Here is a 23,387-nt window from a genome sequence, read left to right as displayed (position 1 = left end):
AAAGTCGGCTTGGAAACGGACTGACACTGTCTCCGGCTGTTTAGTCTGCACCAGAGTTCAACGGAGAGCTTTCACACAAGCCCAAATATACTGCACTATATGGGCAAACACTCCAGGTTATTTGAACAGGTTGGAAACAAGTTAGGTGTGAAAACACAGACAAATGTTGTTCTTTAAGGGAGGACTAACTTTTTGTCCCTAGATGGGAATTGAGTCCCCATTATAGGGATGTGTTAACACGTTCTGTTCCTGAACATTGAAATATAATCTTCCTGTAGCTATTTCTGTAAGTGTGTGTTTATTTTATATACACATATATTTTAGGAGTGAGAAAAGTGAGGGATATAAATGAAAGAGACAGAGAGAGAAGGTAAACAGTAAAGTGGTGGGAGAGAGAGAGATGGGGATAAATAAACGATAGTAAGAAGGAAGGTAAGGCGATAGCAGAGAGGCTTGGATTAGTTTCTGCTGCAAAGCTTTTGGAGAACGACACACACACACACACACACACACACAGACACACACACACACACACATATATAATATTAATGTGTGTGCACACCATATCAAGTACACATCCCTGCAATGACTTAGATACATATATAGGCAGTTTAAAAAATAAAATTAGAAGATGGAGCAGACACAAAATCTCACATACATCTAAAACCCTTACACACACACACACACACACACACACACACACACACACACACACACACACACACACACACACACACACACACACACACACACACACACACACACACACACACACACACACACACAACGTTTATCCAATCCTTAGTGTTCTTAACAGTTAAGCTTGTCCTTGAAAGTGCAAGGTGGGTAGTTGATAAGAGGACGGAGAAAGAGAAAAAGAGAGAGTCTGGGTGATGGTGGCATATATAGCGGGACAGAGAGAGGGATGAGGAGAAGGGGAGCTGAAAAAAAGAGAAGCCAGATAATTTGGTTACCTTTAAGCCCCCTTCCTGCCACCCAGATAGTATATCCCTCTCCCCTCCTACTCCCCATCTGTGTGTCTAACTCCGTCTCTCCAGCCCAAACTTCCGGACTTAAAAAAGTTCCCCCCTTTGAGGATTAGGGGGAACAAAGAAAGGTGAATTCCAAGGAAGACGGAGAGGGTGGAAGGAGCACGAGAGAGATATATGGGAGAGTAAAAAAGAGGTGTGGGTTAAAGGGGACACAATTTTACCTGACAGAGACATACAGATGATGGGGGAGAGGACGGAGACAGCAAAGATGAGAGAAAGTTACATTTCTACCCCTTCTGCCATTTTCATAATGTCAGCGCCTTAGGTAGAAAAACCTGCGCTGCATTTGTGGATTCTTGAATTATTTATTTATTTCTCTATGATATCTCAGGAGCAGGACTTAGCATAAGCACATAAGAGCAGCACAGCCACATTCCTACTGAGTGTAGCTTTGTGTGCACGCTGAAAATATATACATTTTTTATTTTACATTTCTATTTGTGTGTGAGTGCGTGTGACAGTGGGAGCAGGTGGCTTCAGTGGCAGGTTAGATGGAGCAGTAATAGGATGAGAGTGATACTTTCTCTCTCACTGCCTCCCTCACACACTCTCTTCCTTTCTCAGATGATTGGCTCCAGTTGGGGGGGGTAGTGATGGCCGGGATGTCTTTTGATTCCGTCCCCATATTTCTGATATTTTTTATGTCTTCTAATCTCATGTCAGTCTTGACCTCTGCTCTCCTATTGTCTCCTCTGTCGCACTGTTCCAGTCTCAACATGTTTTATATCTTGTCCTCTCAGTCTTTTACATCGCTTCCTTTCCTATTTCATCTCCTCTGTTTTTCTTCTGTTCTCATTTCTTCAGACATCCTGAGCAGTTTGAGTCTCTCCTCACATCCACTGATCTCTTGCACACATTCAAACCTGTCATCAATCCCCAGGTATTTTATCAGAGTGACTAAAGGGACTGAAACACAACACTAATTATGAATCTGGGATGGCGGTGTCTTTTCACATTATTAATGTTATACAAACCTGAGATAAGAAACACACATAATGATGAAATAATAATAATATTGGCTCTCTTAAATGTACTACATGTGTTCAAGGTTGTTTTGGTTGTTGCAGCCAGGTTTGTATGTCCTGTGTATGTTCTGTGTATGACTGTGTAAATGTAAAAGGATGAGACACACTGGGCACTAGAAAGAAGTGGAGTAAGAAGTGTGGAAAATGGAGGCAATATTTGCTTTTATGTGGGATGACATGCTCTGGAAAGATGCATGAATCCACTTGCTGTGCTGGGTTTTTGTTGGACATGTGGACCTGATAACATGTACACATGTGCAGACACACAAAGCCCAAGGTCAGTTGCTCTTTCTGTGGATCTCTGCAAATCTTTCTTGAATTAAATCACATGATCCGTCCCAAACCCTCTCCTACTAGTAATCAACATTTTCTAGAAATCGAGTAAACTGCATTTAAACTACTTTCATGATGTATCTGAAAAGGTTGGGCCACAAACTGTATATGAAATGACTGCTTACAAAAGTGAAACCAAGCGTCTCAATCATCAGCTGGTGTCCGGCTGCAGAATAGATAAAAAAAACAAAACTGCCTCATCCATGTTAGCAAATAGGACATGGCCCAAACTAAAAAGTTAAAACACTTGTTAGATAAAACATTTTAGAAAGCTCTTATCAAAACAATGTTTGTGCAATTACATATTTGATGTCAAAAACAGGATAAAGCATCATGATTAACAGAGACTGACTCCTGATTGGCTGAGCATATGTATGGGTGGGACCTTGCTACCATGGTTGCATCCCTTTATCGTTACTGTGCAGACTCTGACGCCAAATGATGTATTCAGCTCAAGATGACAACAGTCACATCCAGGTTATTTAGGCTTCGTTTCTAGACAGTGGGGTACAGAGGAGACATGTTGTCTATCTTTCTATAGAGTGCATTGATTGGGATACAGTGTGAAATCTCTGGATATTGTACACAAATTAAAAAAGAAAATCCTGACAGAGAGATGGGAAACAACATTGAACAGTTTTCAATTTGTCTAGAAGCTCTGACTTGGCTGGAGGGTCAGATATCACCTTCACTACAAGGTTGGATGGTGTCATCTATCACATACCCTCTTGGAAATAGAGATGGAAGTAATCTTGCAGACATAAGCAGTCTGCAGCAGATTGGACAGGACGTAGACTCAGCTCGAGTCCAGGTGGGGTAGAGGAAGAGAACCGAATTAGAGAAAGTAGGATGGATGGGAAAGAATGAGAAATGTAAGGAGAGAGCAAGATGGGGATTAGAAACCCTCTGAAAGGCAGTCACTTAATTTCCTGGCTTACCTGGCTATGATTATCTCCTGGGTGGGAATGGAACGTTTGATGTCCTGGGACCAGACTAATCCTTGGTGACTAACCTCAACCTCTCATTTCCTCAGGATTAGCTCACTCTGCTACTTAATAAAAAGTTGAAGGTGGACTGATATTAACCTACAGTGAAGGAGAGAAAGACGATTGTGTCTCTCTTTTTCTGACTGTGGATCCTGTCCTTACACAAAAAAATGTGAGCATTTGGTCAAACATTTTAAATCATCTATGTCTGTGTTTCCTAACAAGAGCGTCTTGTGGCTTTGTGAAAAATGAATGAATGTCTCTGAGTAGCAAAGTTGGATGTGTCACATTTTGATAGAGCTCATATACGGAGGATTGGGCTGGACAAAAGGTGTTACTTTTTTTTGTTGCTATTTGATTCTTTTTAATCCAAATCCCAATTATTCCACAACCTTAACTAAAAAAAGAACATATTAAATAATTGAGTCTATACTATCGTGTTATAATAAAAAAGTGCGGCAGCAAGCTATACCTTCACATTTAATTCAACTTTGCAAGTTTTCTTTTGATTCCTCCATGAGTTTGATGAAAGAAAATTTAAATATGAGGCATATATAGCGGACTGATGTTTATTGTGTATAATTTGTTACATAAACAAAAATCCTAATGTGGTTTCATAAGGGGGCCTTGACACAACACTTGTTAATGTATTAAATTTAATTAAATGGAGAAAACTATTCAGTTGTGCAGATAATCATGAGCAATGTTTTACAGAATTTAAGACAAATGTGAAGCTGTTTACCTCAATGCTGTGACATCAGGACAATGAGTCAAGATGAGCACCACAACCGAACAAAACTATATTTCATCAAAGCATTTATCAATTTTACTATAGTTTGAATTTGTTAAAAATAATGTAATTCCGATGCTTATGTGGATGATTAGAGAAATTGCAAAAACTGTCACAAGCAGTCACTGCAGATTTTCCTCCATTCCTTACGTAATGACAGAAATTAGGAAGAATTAGGATGGACCGCATAATTTTAGGACTTAATGATTGAGGGTTTTTGCAAATTCACACAAGGACTTGCAACTCCCACAATTACTCACTTTTACATCTCTGAGAAGCTGCAAATTAACTGACAGTTTTTCAGAAAAGCTTTTTGCAAAATTAGAATTACCAGCCATTTCCTGTTTTCTTTTTTTTTTTTTTTCTTCTCACCAGGCTTTTCTCAAGTGGGATGGCCTGAAGTGTTGCCAGGTTACCAGCCAATCTGACCAATGACATGTCACTTGACCCTTCTCTCGGCCAATGCCCTGTCTCCAACAACCGGCTGGGCCCCAGCTGGCCAATTAGCTCGCCTCTTAGTGTGGAGCTCGGCCAATGAAAAGCCCCGGGAGACTTCTGTTCATCTGAACTCACAGATGGGAGGACAGAGAAGGAGAGAAGATGGAGAGCGAAAGAGGATGAGGTTTGAGTGTGAGTGTGTGTGTGTGTATGTGTGTGTGTGTGTGTGTGTGTGTGTGTGTGTGTGTGTGTGTGTGTGTGTGTGTGTGTGTGTGTGTGTGAGTGCGTGTGTGTTCGTGTGTGTGTGAGGGACTTGGCCTGAATGCCCAAACACATTGAGACATCTTCACTGAAGAGGTTGGCTAGTTTTGAGTTAACAGTTGGAACCAAATCTCTCCATTTACCATTGGGAGACTTCTGTTGCTACCAGAGGAAATAAAAGGGAACCAAAGTGCTAACCTGCCAGTTTTTAACATGGAAGAAAACTATGCTTTATATTATAACGGTGGACGTTCCCTTCAAAACCATAAACATCTTACATTGGGATAATTTGCAACTTAAAGATGATTTCACTTTTTGTGGAGCCAAAAACTAGGTTCCAATGTGCAGCAGTCTGTGTCTGATTTTTATTATGGCTGCATTACACAGCTCCAACTCAATTTACTTTCTTTTCTTAATCACTTTCCTGTCTATCTCTGCTTTGCTTTAAAACTAATAAAAATCACCAGGGCAGGCCAGTGACTTCTTGTCCATTAAGCCTAATTTGATCAAAAGCTCTTTCAAGTAAAGTTGGCAAACTGTGAAAATTTGAATATTAAATGGAAAGGCATAAATATTACTGGGCTGGAAAAAAAATCAGTTGAGCCGTGTGGAGGAAGCGCCACAGAACGCAGAGCGCAGTGGAACTTGAAAAGCTCTCTCCCTGCCTCACTAGTTACACTGATTTGGAGTGAAAATTCTCCCAGCATTTTAGCAGTATGTCTATTCTTTATCACAGAAAACATTAAGTGAAACTGACTTTCTTTCAGTCAGCATTTTGGACAGCTGTATTGGAATGCCACAGTTACATAAGCTCAGCCTCGCACTATCTCAGCATGTGACTTGAGTTTCCTCTCTTTCGTCTCTTTTAAAGATAGCACTTTCTTACTGGACATTTTCTTTCAGTGGTGAATTCATTTTCACTGGCGTCAAAGTTCATCTGTGGTGACAGGAGTACAATACATATATAGAGAAAAATGCAATTGTTGCAATAATAACAAAAATTAAAGAGAAAAACATTTCACAATCTTGTATACGTAGTATGTTTGTGTACATGAATGTAGATTTGATTTTCTATGCATGGTGGCATGTCAAAGAAACACAAGCCATCAAAGTAGCCACAACCCAGACAAACCTCAGAGCCGCCTGTGTGTGTTTACCTGGCATATTTTCTCAGTCTGGGCCGAAGTCATGAGAACTTAAATCTAAATGTAATCAAACCTAACAACATCAGGACTCATGACCTGTACCTGAAATAAACTGCTCACTCTCTCCTAATGCTATCAATCAATTTGAAGTTCACCTCTTAATCCTGTGCAGGGTTGCTTATCCCAGCTCACAATATAGGGAAGAGGTGGGTTACACCATGACAATCACATTCTCCTGTGGGGCTGTGGGAACATATCAATGCAGCTGACTGTCACAATAACGAAACACACATCCATCGATAGTCTATCAATAGTCCTGCACCCACAAACATTAATTAAACTTTGTGGTAAATGTGCACCGATGGAAACCGATGAGGAGTCATATTATTGTACTTTTGTTGTTGTTGTCTGGTATCATATTGTATCACAATATATTGTGATATATTATATCAGGTCCTTGCTACACAACCCTATTCTCCTGAGGGCAGAGCTGCGAAAGGGAAAACCTTCATTTCCGAAAAATGCAGGTTTGAGATTAAATCCCGCCTCTGACCACAACCAATAGCAGAAATTCACCTAAGAGGATATATCATAATAAACCAACGCAGCTCCTCAGCTAGCTGATATTGCACATATGTACAATACTCCAGGAGGTTGTCTGCATCACTAATGCTGATGTTCCTCACAATCGTCTGAAGGTCGACTCACTCACTGTCGTTTGACACCTTGAGTTCCTCAAACCAGCTCTTATACTGAAACTCACGACTCTTACTACTGTATGTCTCTCCATCGCTGCTCCGCTCTCTCCATCCACCTCTCAGTTTGTCTTATCTACAAGATGACTCACCATATTTCATCGTCAGATATTTCTCTCTCAGAAGCTCAAGAGCTGCACGCTGCTTTAGGAATCGCTGACAATCTTCACATACACACTGCACACACACACGCACATACACACACACACTTTATCCTTGCTTGCTGACACAGTGACAAAAGTGTGTGTACAGCATGCACACAGGTACTCATATTTGACACATAGAGGTGTGTATGTCCTCGACAACACAGCTGAGCCAACAATCTAAAAACACACACACACACACACAGACACACAGACACAAAGGTTCATGGCACTTGGCTATCAGTCCTGTCCACAGTGCAGTGGCCAGAAGTGATAACACTCTCCATTGGACCAAAACTCATCACTCTTCACACACAAACCTGCACAAGGCTTTGTGTGTTTGTCTGCATGTTTGTCTGTCTTTCTCCAAGTCTGAACAGAAGTCATGAGAGCTAAACAGAATTCTAGAATTGATAAAACATAAGCACATGAAAGTTCAGGAGCTCTACTTAAGAGGAAAATACACATATACACGCACAGACACACATAGACAAACAAACAGTGATTTCAGGTGTAGCTCATGGATCTGAGCTAAACACATCCATGGCCAAAACCACAGATGGGTTTTCCAAGAATGTGACCTCTCCACAGTAAACTGTATTATTCCAACCGTTTCTGCCAACAGCACTGTGACAAGAGAGGCTTTCATGCTGATTAAAAGATCATTTCTGTTTCTGCATGTGATATTGATATGGCACTCTGCTGAATGTGCATAAAAGCCAGATAAAAACACACACAAGGCTTGGTTCAATACACTGTGTCTGCATGTGTGTATGTGTGTTGAACATTTACTACTGTACATAACCCGGACAAATAGAAAGCTGGGCATTTTAAACCAATAGCTCTGATCCTAATATTTGAGCTCTTACACCTTTTTTAAAATGATTTTTCAGGCGTTGTGCTTCAGCACATTGAATTTCAAACATAATAATTGATTCCATGTGAATGAATTTAAAGTCCAAGCTTTAACTACAGGTTTACATTGAAGTAGAGAGGACAGTGTGAATGTTTATAAGTAATTACACATGGAGTGAATTATATTTAATTCTTGAGTCAATGACTGCGTTAACCTTTTGACCCTCAGACATTAGCAGACACTGATTCTCTCACAGAGCTTTCACTTCACCTCATGTAACAGATGCTTATTGTGCGGTCACAGCTTCACTGAGACAACAATGTAGAGATGCATGCATGTGCTCTTCATACACATACAATATTTTTCATTTGAAAAATAGAAATATGGTGAAGTAGCTTTCTGTAAATATGCACCAAAGATTTGGAACAAACTTCCACTATATTTAAGAAGTGCATCCACTTAAAAAAAAACAGCTCAAAACTTACTTTCATGGTCTTGGCCATGATTTCAACCATATGTGGTTTTTTATTGTAATCTTGACACTGCTTTAACTCTGTCTATCATTATTGTCATTATCATTATAATACATTCATGTCAGGTGAAAGGGGATTTACATTAACATACAGACTACTTTGTCTTTTTATCAGTGAATCAGTTGTTACACAATAATAGGGGGATCATTACAGAATCATGGGAACTTGGCTGTTGTTTAGGTTACTGGTTTTTCAAAGACAATGAAAACAAGCAAAGACTATTTCTTGTGGTGCTTTCCAGAGCTTGTCGACCACAATAAATTTCAGCGAGGTTACTGGCTGATATGCAGAGAATTAAATCATGGAATTAAATCTTCCACTGCTTTTTTTTGTCAGGACCTTCGAGATGATTTGCGTCTCTAACCCTGGGACTCAGACAAACAAATTGCAGAGGTATGTTGGGACCTAACAACCGCAGCTCAATGAACCCTTCTGTATCTTAACCCAAACTTTACCAGGGCAGACTGTAGAGAAACATGCACATCAAAGACAGATAATAAGTCATGACATGTTGACTTATTCTGCCCTCCTGGAAGGAAGAAGGCACAAATCAAACATGCTAGTGAGGGAGTGTTTGTGTGAGAGTGTGTGTGTGTGTGATGTATGTTTTCATCCTCTTATTCTATTGTGTGTGTGTGTGTGTGTGTGTGTGTGTGTGTGCGTGTGTGTGTGTGTGTATGTATAACAGACGTTCAACGGTCATCAGACCAGCCAGGCACCAGTCCCAGACAGCGAGGTCAGAGTCATTCACTAATCATATTAACATTCCTCCATAATGACCCAACGCATAACTCTCCCTTTTTCAGTCGCCCCCCTCTCCCTCCATCCATCCATCTCCCTCACTCATGCTTTCCTTTTCACCCCCTCTGCTACCCGTCTACATTTTTTTCTTGATCTTATCAACCTCATAGCCTCTTTTTTTTACCGCTTTTTAACTCGTCTGTCCATCTTTAACCTTTTTTTACTCTCATCATTTCTACCCCTCCACTTCCTCGAGTTCAATCCCATCTCATCTTTCTCACTGTCCCACTATTCCGTGTCAAGTGACCGTGTGTATTCTGGTGATGTATATTCCAGCAAGAGCTCAGAAATGTATTCTCCAGGACACAAAACAGCAATTATGAGCACATGGTACAAAGGAGTGACAGTGGATATAGGATTTAAGGCTTTGCCATGGTGGACAGAATTAATAAATGACAACATATTTTCATTTTTTATTCTTTTCATTCAATTTACTGTAATGTTTTGTTAAAGGAAAGCACTGCTGAACTTCTAATCTTGAGAAAAAAGTTTTGCAATATGAAATATGAAAAGATTTTAGTATAAAGTTTCATTTACATTCAACTTGAGAACTGAGGACCAGAGGCCAGATGCGAACTTAAAAAAAAACTGCAGCAATATACATTCATTTTCTTTTCTTCTGATTTACAAGCTGCACCTCTATACCTGGTTCTGTTTTATATATCAGTCACTGGGGAAGTGAGTGGACATGCATGGGCCAAAATTCCATTCCCACAGTTCACACAGATGTAGAAATGCCCTTGAACAACCATTTACATGTCTATACTTGTCTATATGTCCCCGATACACTGCTCTTTGGTCCTGTCAGTGAGAAGAAAGGCAAAGACGATGTGTTGGAAGTTTACCCATGATGTCCCGTTAGACATGGGTGACATGGGTCATTACACAAACGTTGCACATGGTTGTGGCCAATTTACACTTCTGCTTTGAATCAACAGTGTATGGTATAGATACCTACACCACAGATTGATGTACACCTCTAGAATCCCTGTATTCAGATTTAATCTCCTTACCTGGAGCAAGAGAACGGTGAGTTCACCTGGTAAGAAGACTGTGTGAGGTTCTCACCACAAATAATTCCTTTGTGGCCCCAGGAACTAGTGTTCTTCAATGTGCTGTTCATTAAATATGATTTCATTAATGTTTTCAAAACGCAAATGATCGTTTATAGGACATCATGAACTAATTTGTCCATGTGTTAGATACAATAATGAAATAATACTAATCAGCATTTTATTTATTTTATGTCAGTGTGTCAGCAGTTGAAAAATGCACCAATTTCCTGAAAAGATGAACAGCAAATATAAAAAGTAGATGATGTATTTCTTATTGATTGCTCCTGGAAAAGATTTCATAAAGTCTGGGTCATGATACTAAAGTGTTACTCAAATATCTGTGGAGATTCTCAGTCATTCAGGTCATGGTATCTTCAGGAGCTGTACATGTGTACATTGCAAACTGGACTGAAGAGAAGTGTACACAAGACCAGTGACCTATGACCACATTTACAACCCCTGAAAACTACTCAGTTAATTGATTAGTTGATGAATAGAATATTAATTGGCAACTATTTAATCCGACAACCAGTTATCCAGAAGATAGCCTGTGCATCATCAACACTAAGTCCCAGCAATAGTTAAATCAGTTGTTTACCATTGTGTTTCAGTGGAATTTTTTGAAAAGGAGATTTTCTTTCCGTCAGTAAAATATACATTTCAATTCAGAAATGTATTCAACCACAGTCAGAACAGTTTCACCTGTAGTACTTCTACTCTTTCTGATACTAAAAGGTTTGACATTTGAAATGATAAAACATAGCACTATGGAGATTGTTGACGTTGACTAAGCTAAGTCAGCTTAAGGTCTGACAGTATGGTGAGTCTTGCTGTTGCAATGTGGTGAGAGCGTGTGACATAGGTGTAGTTACTGGTGGTCAGCTTTCTGTTGTTTTAGGCATTTCTACTTGCTTAGATGATGTGAGTGCGTCTGTGTGTGTAAGGGAATCTCTATCAACACCATGTTTGCCTCTTCTGTTCTCCGGCCAAATCAAATAAAGCCTGTGTGATTTGGCTTTTACCGGTTTGACTCAAAAAGGTTACGTGTTTGGCATGATGTTGTGCGCACACACACACACACACACACACACACACACACACACACACACACACACACACACACACACACACACACACAGCGTGGTGTTCTTCAAGCTGGAAACACTTTAAAGGTTTCTTTCAATTTTCTCTGTTAATATATGTACCATATCACCGCACCCCTCTCCAGGACATAGATGAATGCCTTGGTCAGTCAGTGTGAACAATTTAACTGTTAATGACTCCAAATCTCTGACAATGAGTCAGTCGTTAAGTGCTCCAGTCAGTTATAACCACCGAACCTTGCTGAAGATTACCTCATGACTACGTGTGTGTGTGTGTGTGTGTGTGTGTGTGTGTGTGTGTGTGTGTGTGTGTGCGTGTGTGTGTGTGCGTGCGTGTCTCTGCGTGGGTGAGTTTAGTGCAATGGCACAGAGTCCATGGGGACTTGGAAGAGGCAGAAAGAGAATAAGGAAAGATGGAGGAACAGTAAATGTCTGGGCATGAGAGTATCTTCATTATTGACTGAGACAGGGAGAGGATGTATATCATCTCTGTCTATGCTAGTAGCCGCAGACACAGCTATGTGTCTGGGTCCACTGAGTCGGCACTGATCCCATCTTGTCTGACTTGGGGATTATAACCTCCTGACCTGCTGCTGGGAGTACTGAAATACATCATCCCTATACACACACATGCACACACACGCACACACAGACTGGTGAGGAATATTCAAACTAAATGAGTTCCTCCCTGACTTAACATGCAACACAGAACATTTTCAATTGAAGAAATTCGAAAGTATGCATTACATTGCTAAAAATCTGCTGCACAACAAAAACAGAATCTTATCACAAGGAGAATATCTGCTGCCTAAGTGCTTAGCTCTTGCCTCCCCACCCTCACTACTTATTTCCTCTGTCTTGATCCCTGCTTGTCTCCGTCTCGCAGTTGTTCTGGACCATCAGTGTGAGCCCAGTTTCCTTTCTGTTCCATTAGATTCAGCACATTTGTACCGTTCCAACGCTCCACTTGTCCTTATAAGGCCAGAGTGAGTAACAGCATTGGGCTCGATCCCATGATTGCACAGGAAACACCACTGTTTGACTTCAAAGTGTGTATTTGTGTGCAGATGCGTGTTGGGTGCACATGCACTTGTGTGAGTGTGTGTGAATGATCATATGTTTGCCTGCATATGTTTTTCTCAGAGCAATGCTGTCTTTGTGAACTTCAGCGCCAGACAACCATTGCAAGCCAGCTTATTTTAGTCATTCAGACCACTGCTCAGAAACAGTCCAACATGTATTCTTCATTAGCATTAATTTCTTTATCCAATCAGTCATCACTGTATTCAATGAAGCCAACAAGGAAGCACAGGTCCCTGCTGTTTCTGGAATAATGCTGATTTGTCAGATGATAAATATATTTTGGAAATTCTCCAGAGGTTCCAAACACTCAACCTTATCCAATTTGTGAAATGGGTAAAAATTCTAATGTGCTACAAGTCTTAGTCAAATCTGTCAGGGATAAAGAGCCTTTTCTGCAAAAGTGCTTAGCGCAGGGAAACCCTTGCAGTTCAAAAGTCTCCCTTTTACAACTGAGGTGCAGTTAAATATATGTTTATTACACATAGTTTGTATTCAAATAGAGAGGGAAAGTAAAATAACATGATCCAAGCAATGGATTTTAACTGAATTTCTGTCCATAATAGAATATGTAGTGTAGTAATAGCACTTGGTAGCGTGTGTGTGTGTGTAGATTGTGCAAAAATGCTTGTGTGTGTTGCTTAAGTATGTGCGTGTACTGAAAATGTTTGCATGCAGCGTGTGTTAATCTGGGTCTTTTTGATTTTGGGATCATCATCTGTGTGTGTGTGTGTGTGTGTGTGTGTGTGTGTGTGTGTGTGTGTGTGTATATGCTGACTATCCTATTTCAAAAACCTTGGCGATTTGGGGATGTGGTTCACCATATTCCAGTGGATTTATGGTCACCCAGAGCTCCCATTAATAACGGAAATGTGGTCTTACTCAATGCTGTGGATATACTAAAGAAAACACTCCATGTTTTCTCTTCTCACTCTCTTTATTTTTCAACCAATGCTTCTCTAGTTGCACTTGTTCTGACAACATACTACTGTACATGCTGCGATCACATGTACATCTTCCCGTCCTTAACCCCTATGTCCAAGAGCTTGAGCTCAGGATGGGAGGACATTGGTGAACATGAGTGGAATCATCTCTACCATCAGACAGCAGCATTTCATTCCCCAATGTCATATTTAATAGAGAAATAATGATGTACCTCTTAATGGAGAAAGAGAGATAATGCTGAAAGAACATGGACCGGAGCAAATGTGATGGACAACGAGATTAAAATAGAGAATAAAGGGGAGAGAGAGAGAGAGAGAGTGGGATGAAAAACTGTTTTTAAGTAGAGCACAAACAACTCTCTTAACCCTGTCTGTTATAACAAAGAGCCACACTCAGCTACAAGGTTTACTGCAGTACTTTTCTGCCAATGGAGGGTTGAGGTTCGATCCCCTGCCTGTCCACCTATAAAACACCCAAGGTAGTGCGCCTATTTCTGTTTTATAATGGCTGAAATCACATGAACACTTTCGAGGTCACGAAGAAAAGGGTTGTATGTGTGTGTGTGTGGAAAGAGAGAGGGAGGACAGGGTTTTTTTCCCTGCCCCTGCATACATGGCTATAAAATGGCAAATATAAAGGTCTGCCAGGAACAGCCACATGCAACTGACAAAATATCTTATACAAGAGAACACGGTTCATTTTTAGCAAAGCCTTTATTGGAATTATCACCTGTAAATGTTAAATAATGTGGATTACTAAAAACCACCAGTGTAGTCAGATAGTATCAGGACAACGACGTGTTTTCTGTTGTGTTGGCTCCGTACTTAAGCAACACACAAAAAACTATCAGGTCAAAACACAAATTTTAGGTTCTGATCGGGAGTGTAAGAATCTAAACCCTTTCTATTTGTAGTACACAGTGTAACTAAAAGATACAATATGTAACAATTCTTCATTGAAATGTCTAAAAAGTACTTAGAATATCCAAAATGCTTCTGACAATGTTCAAACCCAGGGAAATAAGAGACGTTTCATTATCGTTGCTTTTTAGTCATTTCTACCTTCTACGACGGTATAACGAAGGAAACACACTCTGCTAGACAGTTCTGCTGTTTTTTCCTTCAACTGTTTGTATTGATCACTTGTACCGGATCACAATCCTTCATTGCTATTGGCTGCATAACATGAATACTCATGTCAGGTAGATTTTCATCATCATTGGTGGTGAAGACAACAACTCCCATGATACCACACTCTCTATACAATATCATCAAACTAAGTCTTTTGTTCTTTTGATTGAGAAACCCCTATCAGCCAAAGTTACATACTGTAGTCTGTCTAAACTTAAATCATCTGTATCAATAATGCTACAGTTCTTAGTCATCAGAAGACATTTAGACACTCCTGGGGGATTCTTACCTTCAGTTTAGTCTTGATTAAGGGAAAAACAGAGTTGGACTGAGACCACATGACTGACTTGGCCAATAAAGAGCCCCATTACATTTTTTTTACGTCAACAGTGCTGGTTACCTTCTCTGAGAGGATCATTTCCTTAACGAAATGTTCAAAAATAAAGGGATTGTGTATTGGCAAAGTAGCTCATCCCATTCTACTGTTAACTCATTATTGATGTGAACACACCCTTAAAGCTCAGAGTCAGCAATTAAATCTCATCCTTTCATTAAAGTCCAATTTGTTTGAGTGTATAACAAAATCAATGAGACTCATGTCTCTATCCTTAGGCCTGCACTGCGCTGAATGAACTTTATACGTGCATGAATTCTTTAACCAGACTACATCATGTAATGGCCATGCTCACATTCAGGAAATACTACCTTTTAATAGCATCTCTAAAATAAGACGTTAAATTTTACAGGACTTACTTGGACAATGGGTCTCAATAGTGTTTCAGTTTAAACCCAGAATTACAATCTGGTAAAATAATCTCGACAAAGCAGAAGCGTTAGAAACACTGAGGGGAAAAAAACATTGCCTTAAGAATCAGAGACCTAACCTCACTTCACCCTGTGCCTCAAAGAGAGAGATATTCTCTACTTTGCCACTGTTTGATTCTGCTTTGTACAGGATGGAGAAAAAAAAAACTGTGTTGAGTGTTAGTCATTGGTCTCAGTGGGTGATACTCATGACTAATGTGCCCACATACATACAGTTTGTGGGTAAATCGGGCTATCACGGTGAAAAGGCTTTCTGTCTTTGCCCAAGTCAATACTCTCTGTCAGGGTCCCATCATTTCTGACCTATTTAGGGCTTGTGTGTGCTGGTGGTTTTAAAAGATGGTGTCTTGACCAGTAAAAGGGAAAGTTTTCCACTATACAGGGAGCACACACAACTGATGAAGACTGTACAAGGTCTTTGAAAGACAAGATGGGTTAAAACCTACAAACCTATTATAAGGTTAATTTTCATTGAGCTAACTCATACTGTAAATTGTGTTTTTTTTTTTACATAGACACACATCATGCACGTTTTGAATGAGTCACACAAAGGGACTGAAGTGAGAAAGCAAATGTCACAGTGGTCAGCTTAAGAAAAGGTAAAAAAGATAAAAATAAGAAAGGTTGTGGGAATGTTGCTCTGGGATTTTTCCCAAATTCTATTGTGAGTCACACAATGGTGTGCCTGTCTCTGGATGGCAACAGTGACGAGGTTAGAGAGAATACTGGACCCAGTTCAGGGGACGGAGACCTTGAGCGAAAGACAAAAAGAAGTTCCTGAAACACACACACACACTCTGCAAAATGAATCCGGATGTAGCTATGACAGAACAGGGAATTCAGTCTTAATCAACAGGATATGATATAAGATCCTCTTATAACGACTCACGGGCAACATTTGGAGTCGGCACAGACTCTGCCAGAGTTACTGTATGTCCAGGATCATTCAGCCATTTTGATCTTCAGTAGCAATGACAGCTAAGCTACATCTGTTCCATATGTGTTTCTCGAAGACAGTAGTGTCGTCTGCTTTCAAATGTTGCCTGCACATGATTATGTCCACAGGAAAGCACAGAAAAGGGCTGCTGCTATGACTACAATTCCAGGAAAACTATTTCATAGGTGCTAAGTTTAGAACAAGGGAGTGTGAATGTAACATCATCATGCCAAGGTTGACTTCTGTATGAGTAACAATAACCATTAAAGTCAATTTTGTTGAATTCAAACTTGTGTGTTGCTAAGCGACACAAACAAAGCAAAAGTTGCCAAAAACTTGACTGAGCCAAAACGATCAACCAAGTTTTTCTGGGTAAAACAGCATGAAACGTTCACTGCAACTTTACCTGATTCACATGTAATGACTGGCAAAGTTAAACGTGAACTTGGTTTGGTTTTCAGAAGGACATAAAACACATTACACATCTTGACTTATTAGTTATTTGGTGTACTCTAAATATATTCCCCCACACAGACCTCTCGTGTGAATGCGACAAGTGTTTATGTGTGTGTAGGAGAAATGGAATATCAAAGTAACAAATGAAAACATTTAGATTCTCAAGTTGGATTGTGTTCCCTCTGAATTCAAACCCTCATTAGAAGGAAAGAACATTTTCTCGACTGGAAAAAGTAAAGAACTGCAGGGAACAGCTGGCTGGACACACTGGCACACATGCATGCACACATTTGCACACTCATCAATACAGAGAAATGATTCAGACAGTGAAGTTTTATCTTTTCCTAAACCCACAAATCTTAATTCGGAGACTCTGTGTGGGGTTTGCACGTTCTCCCTGTTTTTATGTGGGTTTATTTCTTAGTCCGCAGATATGCAAATAAGACCACATGGAAATTCTCTGTGGGTATGAATATGAGTGTGATTGTGTTCTTCTGTGTTTGTTAGCACTATGATAGACTGCAAACCTGGACCTACATCCCCTTTCACTCTTTCAATACAAGTCAGCACCCTGATGCTGAACTGTTTGAGCAGATACAGAAAAAACCAACAGATAGATGGATGCCAATGACTATGGCATAGTGAGGACTGCACAGCTGTGCTACATATGACATAAAGATGCATTACACTTTCTATGTGATCGAGAGTCATTTTAATTCACTTCAATTGTTGGTCTTGTTGAGAATTTGCAACACTAATAACTTACTTTCTTAGTCCAAATTTTTTTTCCAACACTTCAAGGACATTTTAGTTGTCCTTATCAAAATTTAGAGTGATTAAATGAGAACTGAATGGAAGATATATTTTTTTTGATCAAGTCAAAGGCAAGCGTTAGAGGAAAATGGTTTCCTGATGGTTTAATCACAATACAGTCCTGGCGCTAACAAGGGTTGTCATAGCAATACACAAAGCAACAATTAGCTTCAATTCTGAAAAATCCTTTTCTCCTGTAACAGGGAACAGGACATCCTGTTCACCTTGATCAGAGACAGACCACTGTGCCTTATTTATCATCTGTAGATCTGGAGCACCATCAAAACTCACAACACCCAGAGTTCAAAGAGGACGACTCACTTTTCACTCTTGCCTTAAGGGAAAAGTTATTTTAAAACCTAAACCAAAACCAATGAGTTTTTGTGCCTAATTGGGACCGTTCCACATACCTAAGTATGGTTATTATTCTTACCAACAAAGGTGTGATTGCCTGCTGCTGGAACTCTCCTACAGTTTGTGAATTTTGTAAATTGGTCTACAAACATCTTTCAACAGTAGTTAAGCTTTCTGCCATTTCCCCTGATGAAAACCATATTCACTGGAATAGTGAAATAGATCTTAAAGTTGGCTCAAATACAAGAACAAATATTAGCTTCATGGTCTGCTGACACCACTAACACTAAGCTGTTTTCATTATGTACGCACAGAGATTTCTATTTTCAAATAACACTTATTCTAAAGAGGACATAGACAGAGAGACAAAGATGTGACTCGGAGAGATTGATAAAGAGGTGACTCACCTATAGATTGGGAATAATATAAAACACTTCAGACACATAATACTTGGTGGTTTAGACTGTGACTTCTTATTCAGATGTCCTACAATTTTTTTCCTGCAATTTTGCGAACTATTGTGTGACGCACTATAGGGATGTATTCAGAAAATGGGGAAAAGAAAGGGCAGACCTAGTTATATATCTTGCATCTTCATATGAATCTCATGAGCATAAAGTTTTCGCTAAAATCAGTTTAAAGCACTGCTACTAAGGAAAATGGACCATTAAAATGCTCTTGAGTAAGAATTCCGTCCCCAACTGTTCCATTGACTGTAGCGGCATCTCAGTCAAACTGTGGCTCTACTCACAAGCTACAGGGAGGCCATTTATACAATAGAGAAGAGTAAAACGAGTGCAGAAATTAGCATAGGAGCACTGAACCCCCTCACTACATAAACATTAAGTTTAAAGATGAAACAAAATAAACCAGCACCGTGAGCAGGCCACAGCATTGTCGTGCAGAGGTTTCCATGCTTTTTTATTTTGCATCACACTGTAAAATACCATTAATAATTAAATGACTCACTGTAAATGAACACACATATTACAGGCTAAAGTACACAAAGAAAAGAACTTGATGAAAGCTTTTTATTATAATTAAATCCTATGATAAAGGCTGTGTCACACCGCCCACCATAACAATTGGCTTCAGACCCTTTGTGTGGGACTGTGTGTGTGTTTGTGCGTGTGTGTGTGTATGTGACAACAACAACGGCACCATGTTGATTTAGATCCCTTCTCCTTCGGGAGAAAGTCTGTTGTTGTCTTCCAAAACACACACACCCACCCATAAGCACACAATGCACTCACTTGGAAACAAACTTGTGGTGTGGCTTTTGATGCTTGATAATTGTTTTTAGGCAAACATAATTTTGCTAGCGGAGACAGCTAACCCATAACCATGAATCAATGAGATGGTAATGGAGCCAAAGGGGAAAACACACACGCACACACACACTGCATGAAGAACTCACTCTCCCTTTCTGTCTATCTTTATATTTCTACACTTAAGTTCCCAATGCTTTTCTATTTCATAGTAATTCTGCAAATCCTACAGAAAAATAAAAAGGACTTAAGGAGAGACAAACAAAACAATAAAAGTGAAGTTGAATTAGTTTGCTGTCGGCTCACCTCCATAACCATTACTTCTCCCCCTACCCTTCTCATAGAAAGTCAGTCAGGTAAATAATCGCCCGTGCCTTAATTAATGCATCATCCTTAATGAGAGAAGCTTATTAGACCCCGTAGCAACTGCTACTGATCTGTCTTTTCATTTTTTTCTCTTCCTTTGTTTAATTTCCGACTTCAAACCTAATTCTTCGACGCCCTCTGCTTTATAAACAACAGAAAAGTTTTCTAATTTGGAGGCAGTGAACGTTGCAACATGCAGTTATCGACCGCAGGGTAAAGGAGATTGCCTCTAGCTGGTCGCAAATCAAATGATTCTAAGATTTGAATTAAAGTGCAGCAAGTATAACTTTTGATGAACATGATTGAATTATTCAATGTTGAAGATTATTATTATCAACTATCTGACTGTTTAGTCTAAAATAGTGGATCAGGAAATAGTGAAAAATATGAAATATATCTTGGAAACTGAACTTCAACAACAAGCATCATATTAGACCTGTTGCTGCCTCTCACAATTTATTATTTTATTTGAATGGGAAATGCTGTGGTGACCTGCATTACACATACTATGTCTCCCTGAAAACAGAGATTCTACAGCAGTAGCCTTTTAGCTAATCCAGATTCAAAGCTAAACACCAAGGGTGGCCTTAACTGTTCTGTTCGTTCATTAATTCATTCATTTTCAGTTATTTTAACTTCTTTTTTAAAAATCCACCTAATTTTAAAGCCTTCCTTGTTGTTGCTTTAACAGACAGAAAGCTCCGATATGCGATGAATCAAAAGAATAAGTTGTGCAGGTACAGTAGGTTTAAATGACTGCAGTGACTGGAGAGACTCCAACCGTTACCAGGAACAACCACAATAATTACATTTATGATTGAATTATGAAATGCTCATCAACAACAAATTAATGAATTTAATTATTTTGATCTTTTAGCTCTAGCATAATGATGTTTGACAGCTTCCAGGTTCATATAGAAGTAAAGCCTCTGACTCTATCCAGCTGAAGAGAAGTGTTGATCAAGGTGCAATGGTTAAAACATGATATGCTGTAATAAGCCTGTCCACTTGTCACAGAAGATTAATTCTAGCTCCACTGTGAAGAACTAATTTTAGTTTTGTTTTTTTCACAAAGCCCTGGACGTTTAGATATCAGTATGACAAGAGCAGGTGAGGTGAAATTCAGGTTGGTTTGGAGGTAAGACAAAAAAATATCAGGTATTTTCTGTTTACTGTAAAAAACAAACTGTACTCGGTGGTACTTTGATTATGTCCCTGAAACAGAGTGCCTAAGCTTCATGTTCCTTGCATGAGATTAAACATTCATTAACAATAAACACAATATAATTGAGATTGTACATGACATCGAGTCTCAGACTCAGATTGTTCTTTTACCCATGTTTATATGCTGAGTGACAAATTAAAGAGTTGTATAAATAAATAATGTCTGTAAAAGTGGTAGAAATATTCCAGCAGATCCTCTTGAGACCATGAATAAACCACAAGTGTGTCAAACAGTTAACAGGTTTTACTTTACACCTGCTCTTCTCAATCACTATAACCATTAACATACAAGGAAATGCCTTAACCCAATCACTAATGGAAAGCATGTGAATGCAAATGCATCCTCAATGCATCTTGAGATACTAACATGGGGACGTGGTCTGGGAAGCATGTGGCCACATTCCTTTAGTTGTGTGAGCGCAACCGCTTCCCAGGTCACACTGAAGAGCATCTACTCAGCTGACTTCCTCTGACTTCCACATTTTCCAACAGTATTTTCTTCTTCTTCATGCTCATACATTGAATTATTTAAGACCTTAACCACAATATTTCTCTTTACTTTTAAATGCTGGACTTGTTTTTTTTTACACATGTGAACCTGTGTGTGTTTCAGCTTCTTACCCTGTGCGCGTCGTTTTCATGCCCTCTGCGTCGTTGGTCCAGTTCCTCATAAGGTGGTACCATTCCTTCTCTCCTTGCCTGCTGGTACTCTCTTCTTAGCTGCTGGATCCTGTCCAGACTGCTACACGCACACATACACAAACACACACAAACAGAGACAAAAAGGCAGGCAAAAATGTTAAAGAAAGTAACTTGTAAAATGTTAATAGAAACACAAATTTAATTGTGAGAACTGGCTGCAGGAATGATTGTTTAAATACATGCACACATATCTGCCTCTTAATAGTTGTGACGGCTAAGATCTATATCTGTTTCACAACATTTCTTTTTTCTCTCGCAAGAGGCAAGAAAACAGAAACATCAATCATGCTATAAATATTCTTTCTCGTCACAAATACGCAGCATATCAACAACACTGAACCCTGGGCACTCTTGTGAGTCATGCACACATGTGCACACACACACATATTCACTCACCCACACATAATGGAAATATGGAAAGCCATATCATACACATATGTTCCCATATACAGCATCAGGATTGCAGCGTGATATTTCACAAAGTTGGTGGAAGGAGGAAAAACACATTGATGAGAAATCAGGCTTTACGAAAAGTCTGAAACAGCAACCCGCTCTCTGTCTTTTCTACCCAGACATTATGTAGACTTTGTCTTCTGAGTAGTCAGCCAGAAGTGCTTCCTTAGAGAGGAGGTTTGTATTCTACAGAGTGCCAACCTAGTTGTTTCTGTGAAACTGGACATCCCCTGTTTTGTAACTACTGAAATGCTGACCTATCCCTTACTAGACTTCAGAGAGCCCATCATCATGCACACAACATAAAGGCACAGAGACATACTGACTAACTCATACACATGCATCATACACAACATGAAACAATTGAAGATAAAATATAAGAAACTCATGAAAGAATGATTTCCTTCAAGAAAGTTTTTTGTCCATTAGCATTGATTGTGTGTGTGTGTGTCCTCTTAATAGTGTCTTTCTCTCAGACATGCCATTCAGTGATTCAGTGTCTATACACAAAGCCCAGAAAAACAGATTAGCTAAGAATAAAATGTGTCACAAGTCTGTCCAACAGAAACATTCCACAATGACGGTCAGCAGGTTGAATTAAGGTTCATAACAGATTAACAAGCACAGTTGCAATGAGGACATATGGTCAGTGGCTTCCTAACTATTACTCATGGAAGGTTCATACTAAGCATAGTGAGCATCAACAGAATGACCTGCATGTTATTCAAAACTAAATCATTCCTCTAAAATTATTCTTTCTTGAAAACAAAAGCACTTCTCACAGATTCCATATCGGTTTACAATTTATTTTAGGGCTTAATGGATCATCTCTACCTTAACAAATATGGCTTTAATGTAGCATTTAAAATTAAAAGCACTTTTTGAATATGACATTTGATTTACACTCATATTTCAGAAATCGAGACTTTGCTTGATTTTGTTAACATCTTCATCCAGTGTCATTCTTTGCTCTCCCTCTTCTGTCTTTTATCATTTCTTTTTAGTATGTGTGTTCATGTTCATGACAATATCTAATATTTAGAAAGATTGAAATACTGAATGCACTGCCAGCTTTTCATTCATTCATTCTGTGTCTGGTTTAAAATGCCCTGGAGGTACTGGAGTCACAAGGTAGACTGAGAAAAACTGCATTTATGCTCAGCAGAGACTGTATCTAGGACTGTATGAGACACAATCTAATGTCAGTCTGTGGATCAGTGTGTGTGTGTGTGTGTGTGTGTGTGTGTGTGGGGGGGGGTATATATGGGTGTGTTTCTGCTCTATATTCTAGCTGCGGAGAGACAGAGAGCTGTGTCAGCAGTAACAAACAGCATCTACTGTGCAAAGAGCAGATTTAGAGTGCAGTGAAATGAACCCCATGACCAAGACCAACACGTTTTCTAGTGTAGATTGCCTTGTATCTTTTTCAGTTTAAAGATACAGTACGTAGGATTTATTGACATCTAGCGGCAAAGTTGCAGATTGCACCCAACTGTATTCACTTGCATCACCCTGCCCTTCCAAATGCGTATAAGAACCAACATTGGCCTTCACGTAA

The 23,387-nt window shown here is 39.4% G+C and overlaps 1 protein-coding gene across 5 annotated transcripts in view; it reads right to left on the bottom strand.

The window, feature by feature from the left end:
- The window catches only part of pard3bb (par-3 family cell polarity regulator beta b), a 196,802-nt gene that overhangs the window by 26,298 nt on the left and 147,117 nt on the right, over positions 1-23,387 (bottom strand). For 4 of the 5 annotated variants that reach the window (XM_020090080.2, XM_020090077.2, XM_020090079.2 and 1 more), the window contains one exon: positions 21,296-21,416. In XM_020090080.2, the coding sequence (XP_019945639.2) occupies positions 21,296-21,416 (121 nt within the window). The remainder of the gene's footprint in view (positions 1-21,295; positions 21,417-23,387) is intronic. The other variant, XM_020090078.2, reaches the window with a different exon arrangement.

This window comes from Paralichthys olivaceus, chromosome 10, assembly GCF_024713975.1.
Source record: "Paralichthys olivaceus isolate ysfri-2021 chromosome 10, ASM2471397v2, whole genome shotgun sequence".
NCBI classification, from domain to species: domain Eukaryota; kingdom Metazoa; phylum Chordata; class Actinopteri; order Pleuronectiformes; family Paralichthyidae; genus Paralichthys; species Paralichthys olivaceus.
The sequence above is the reverse complement of the archived record's forward strand: the minus strand, read 5'-3'. Positions and strand labels throughout refer to the sequence as shown.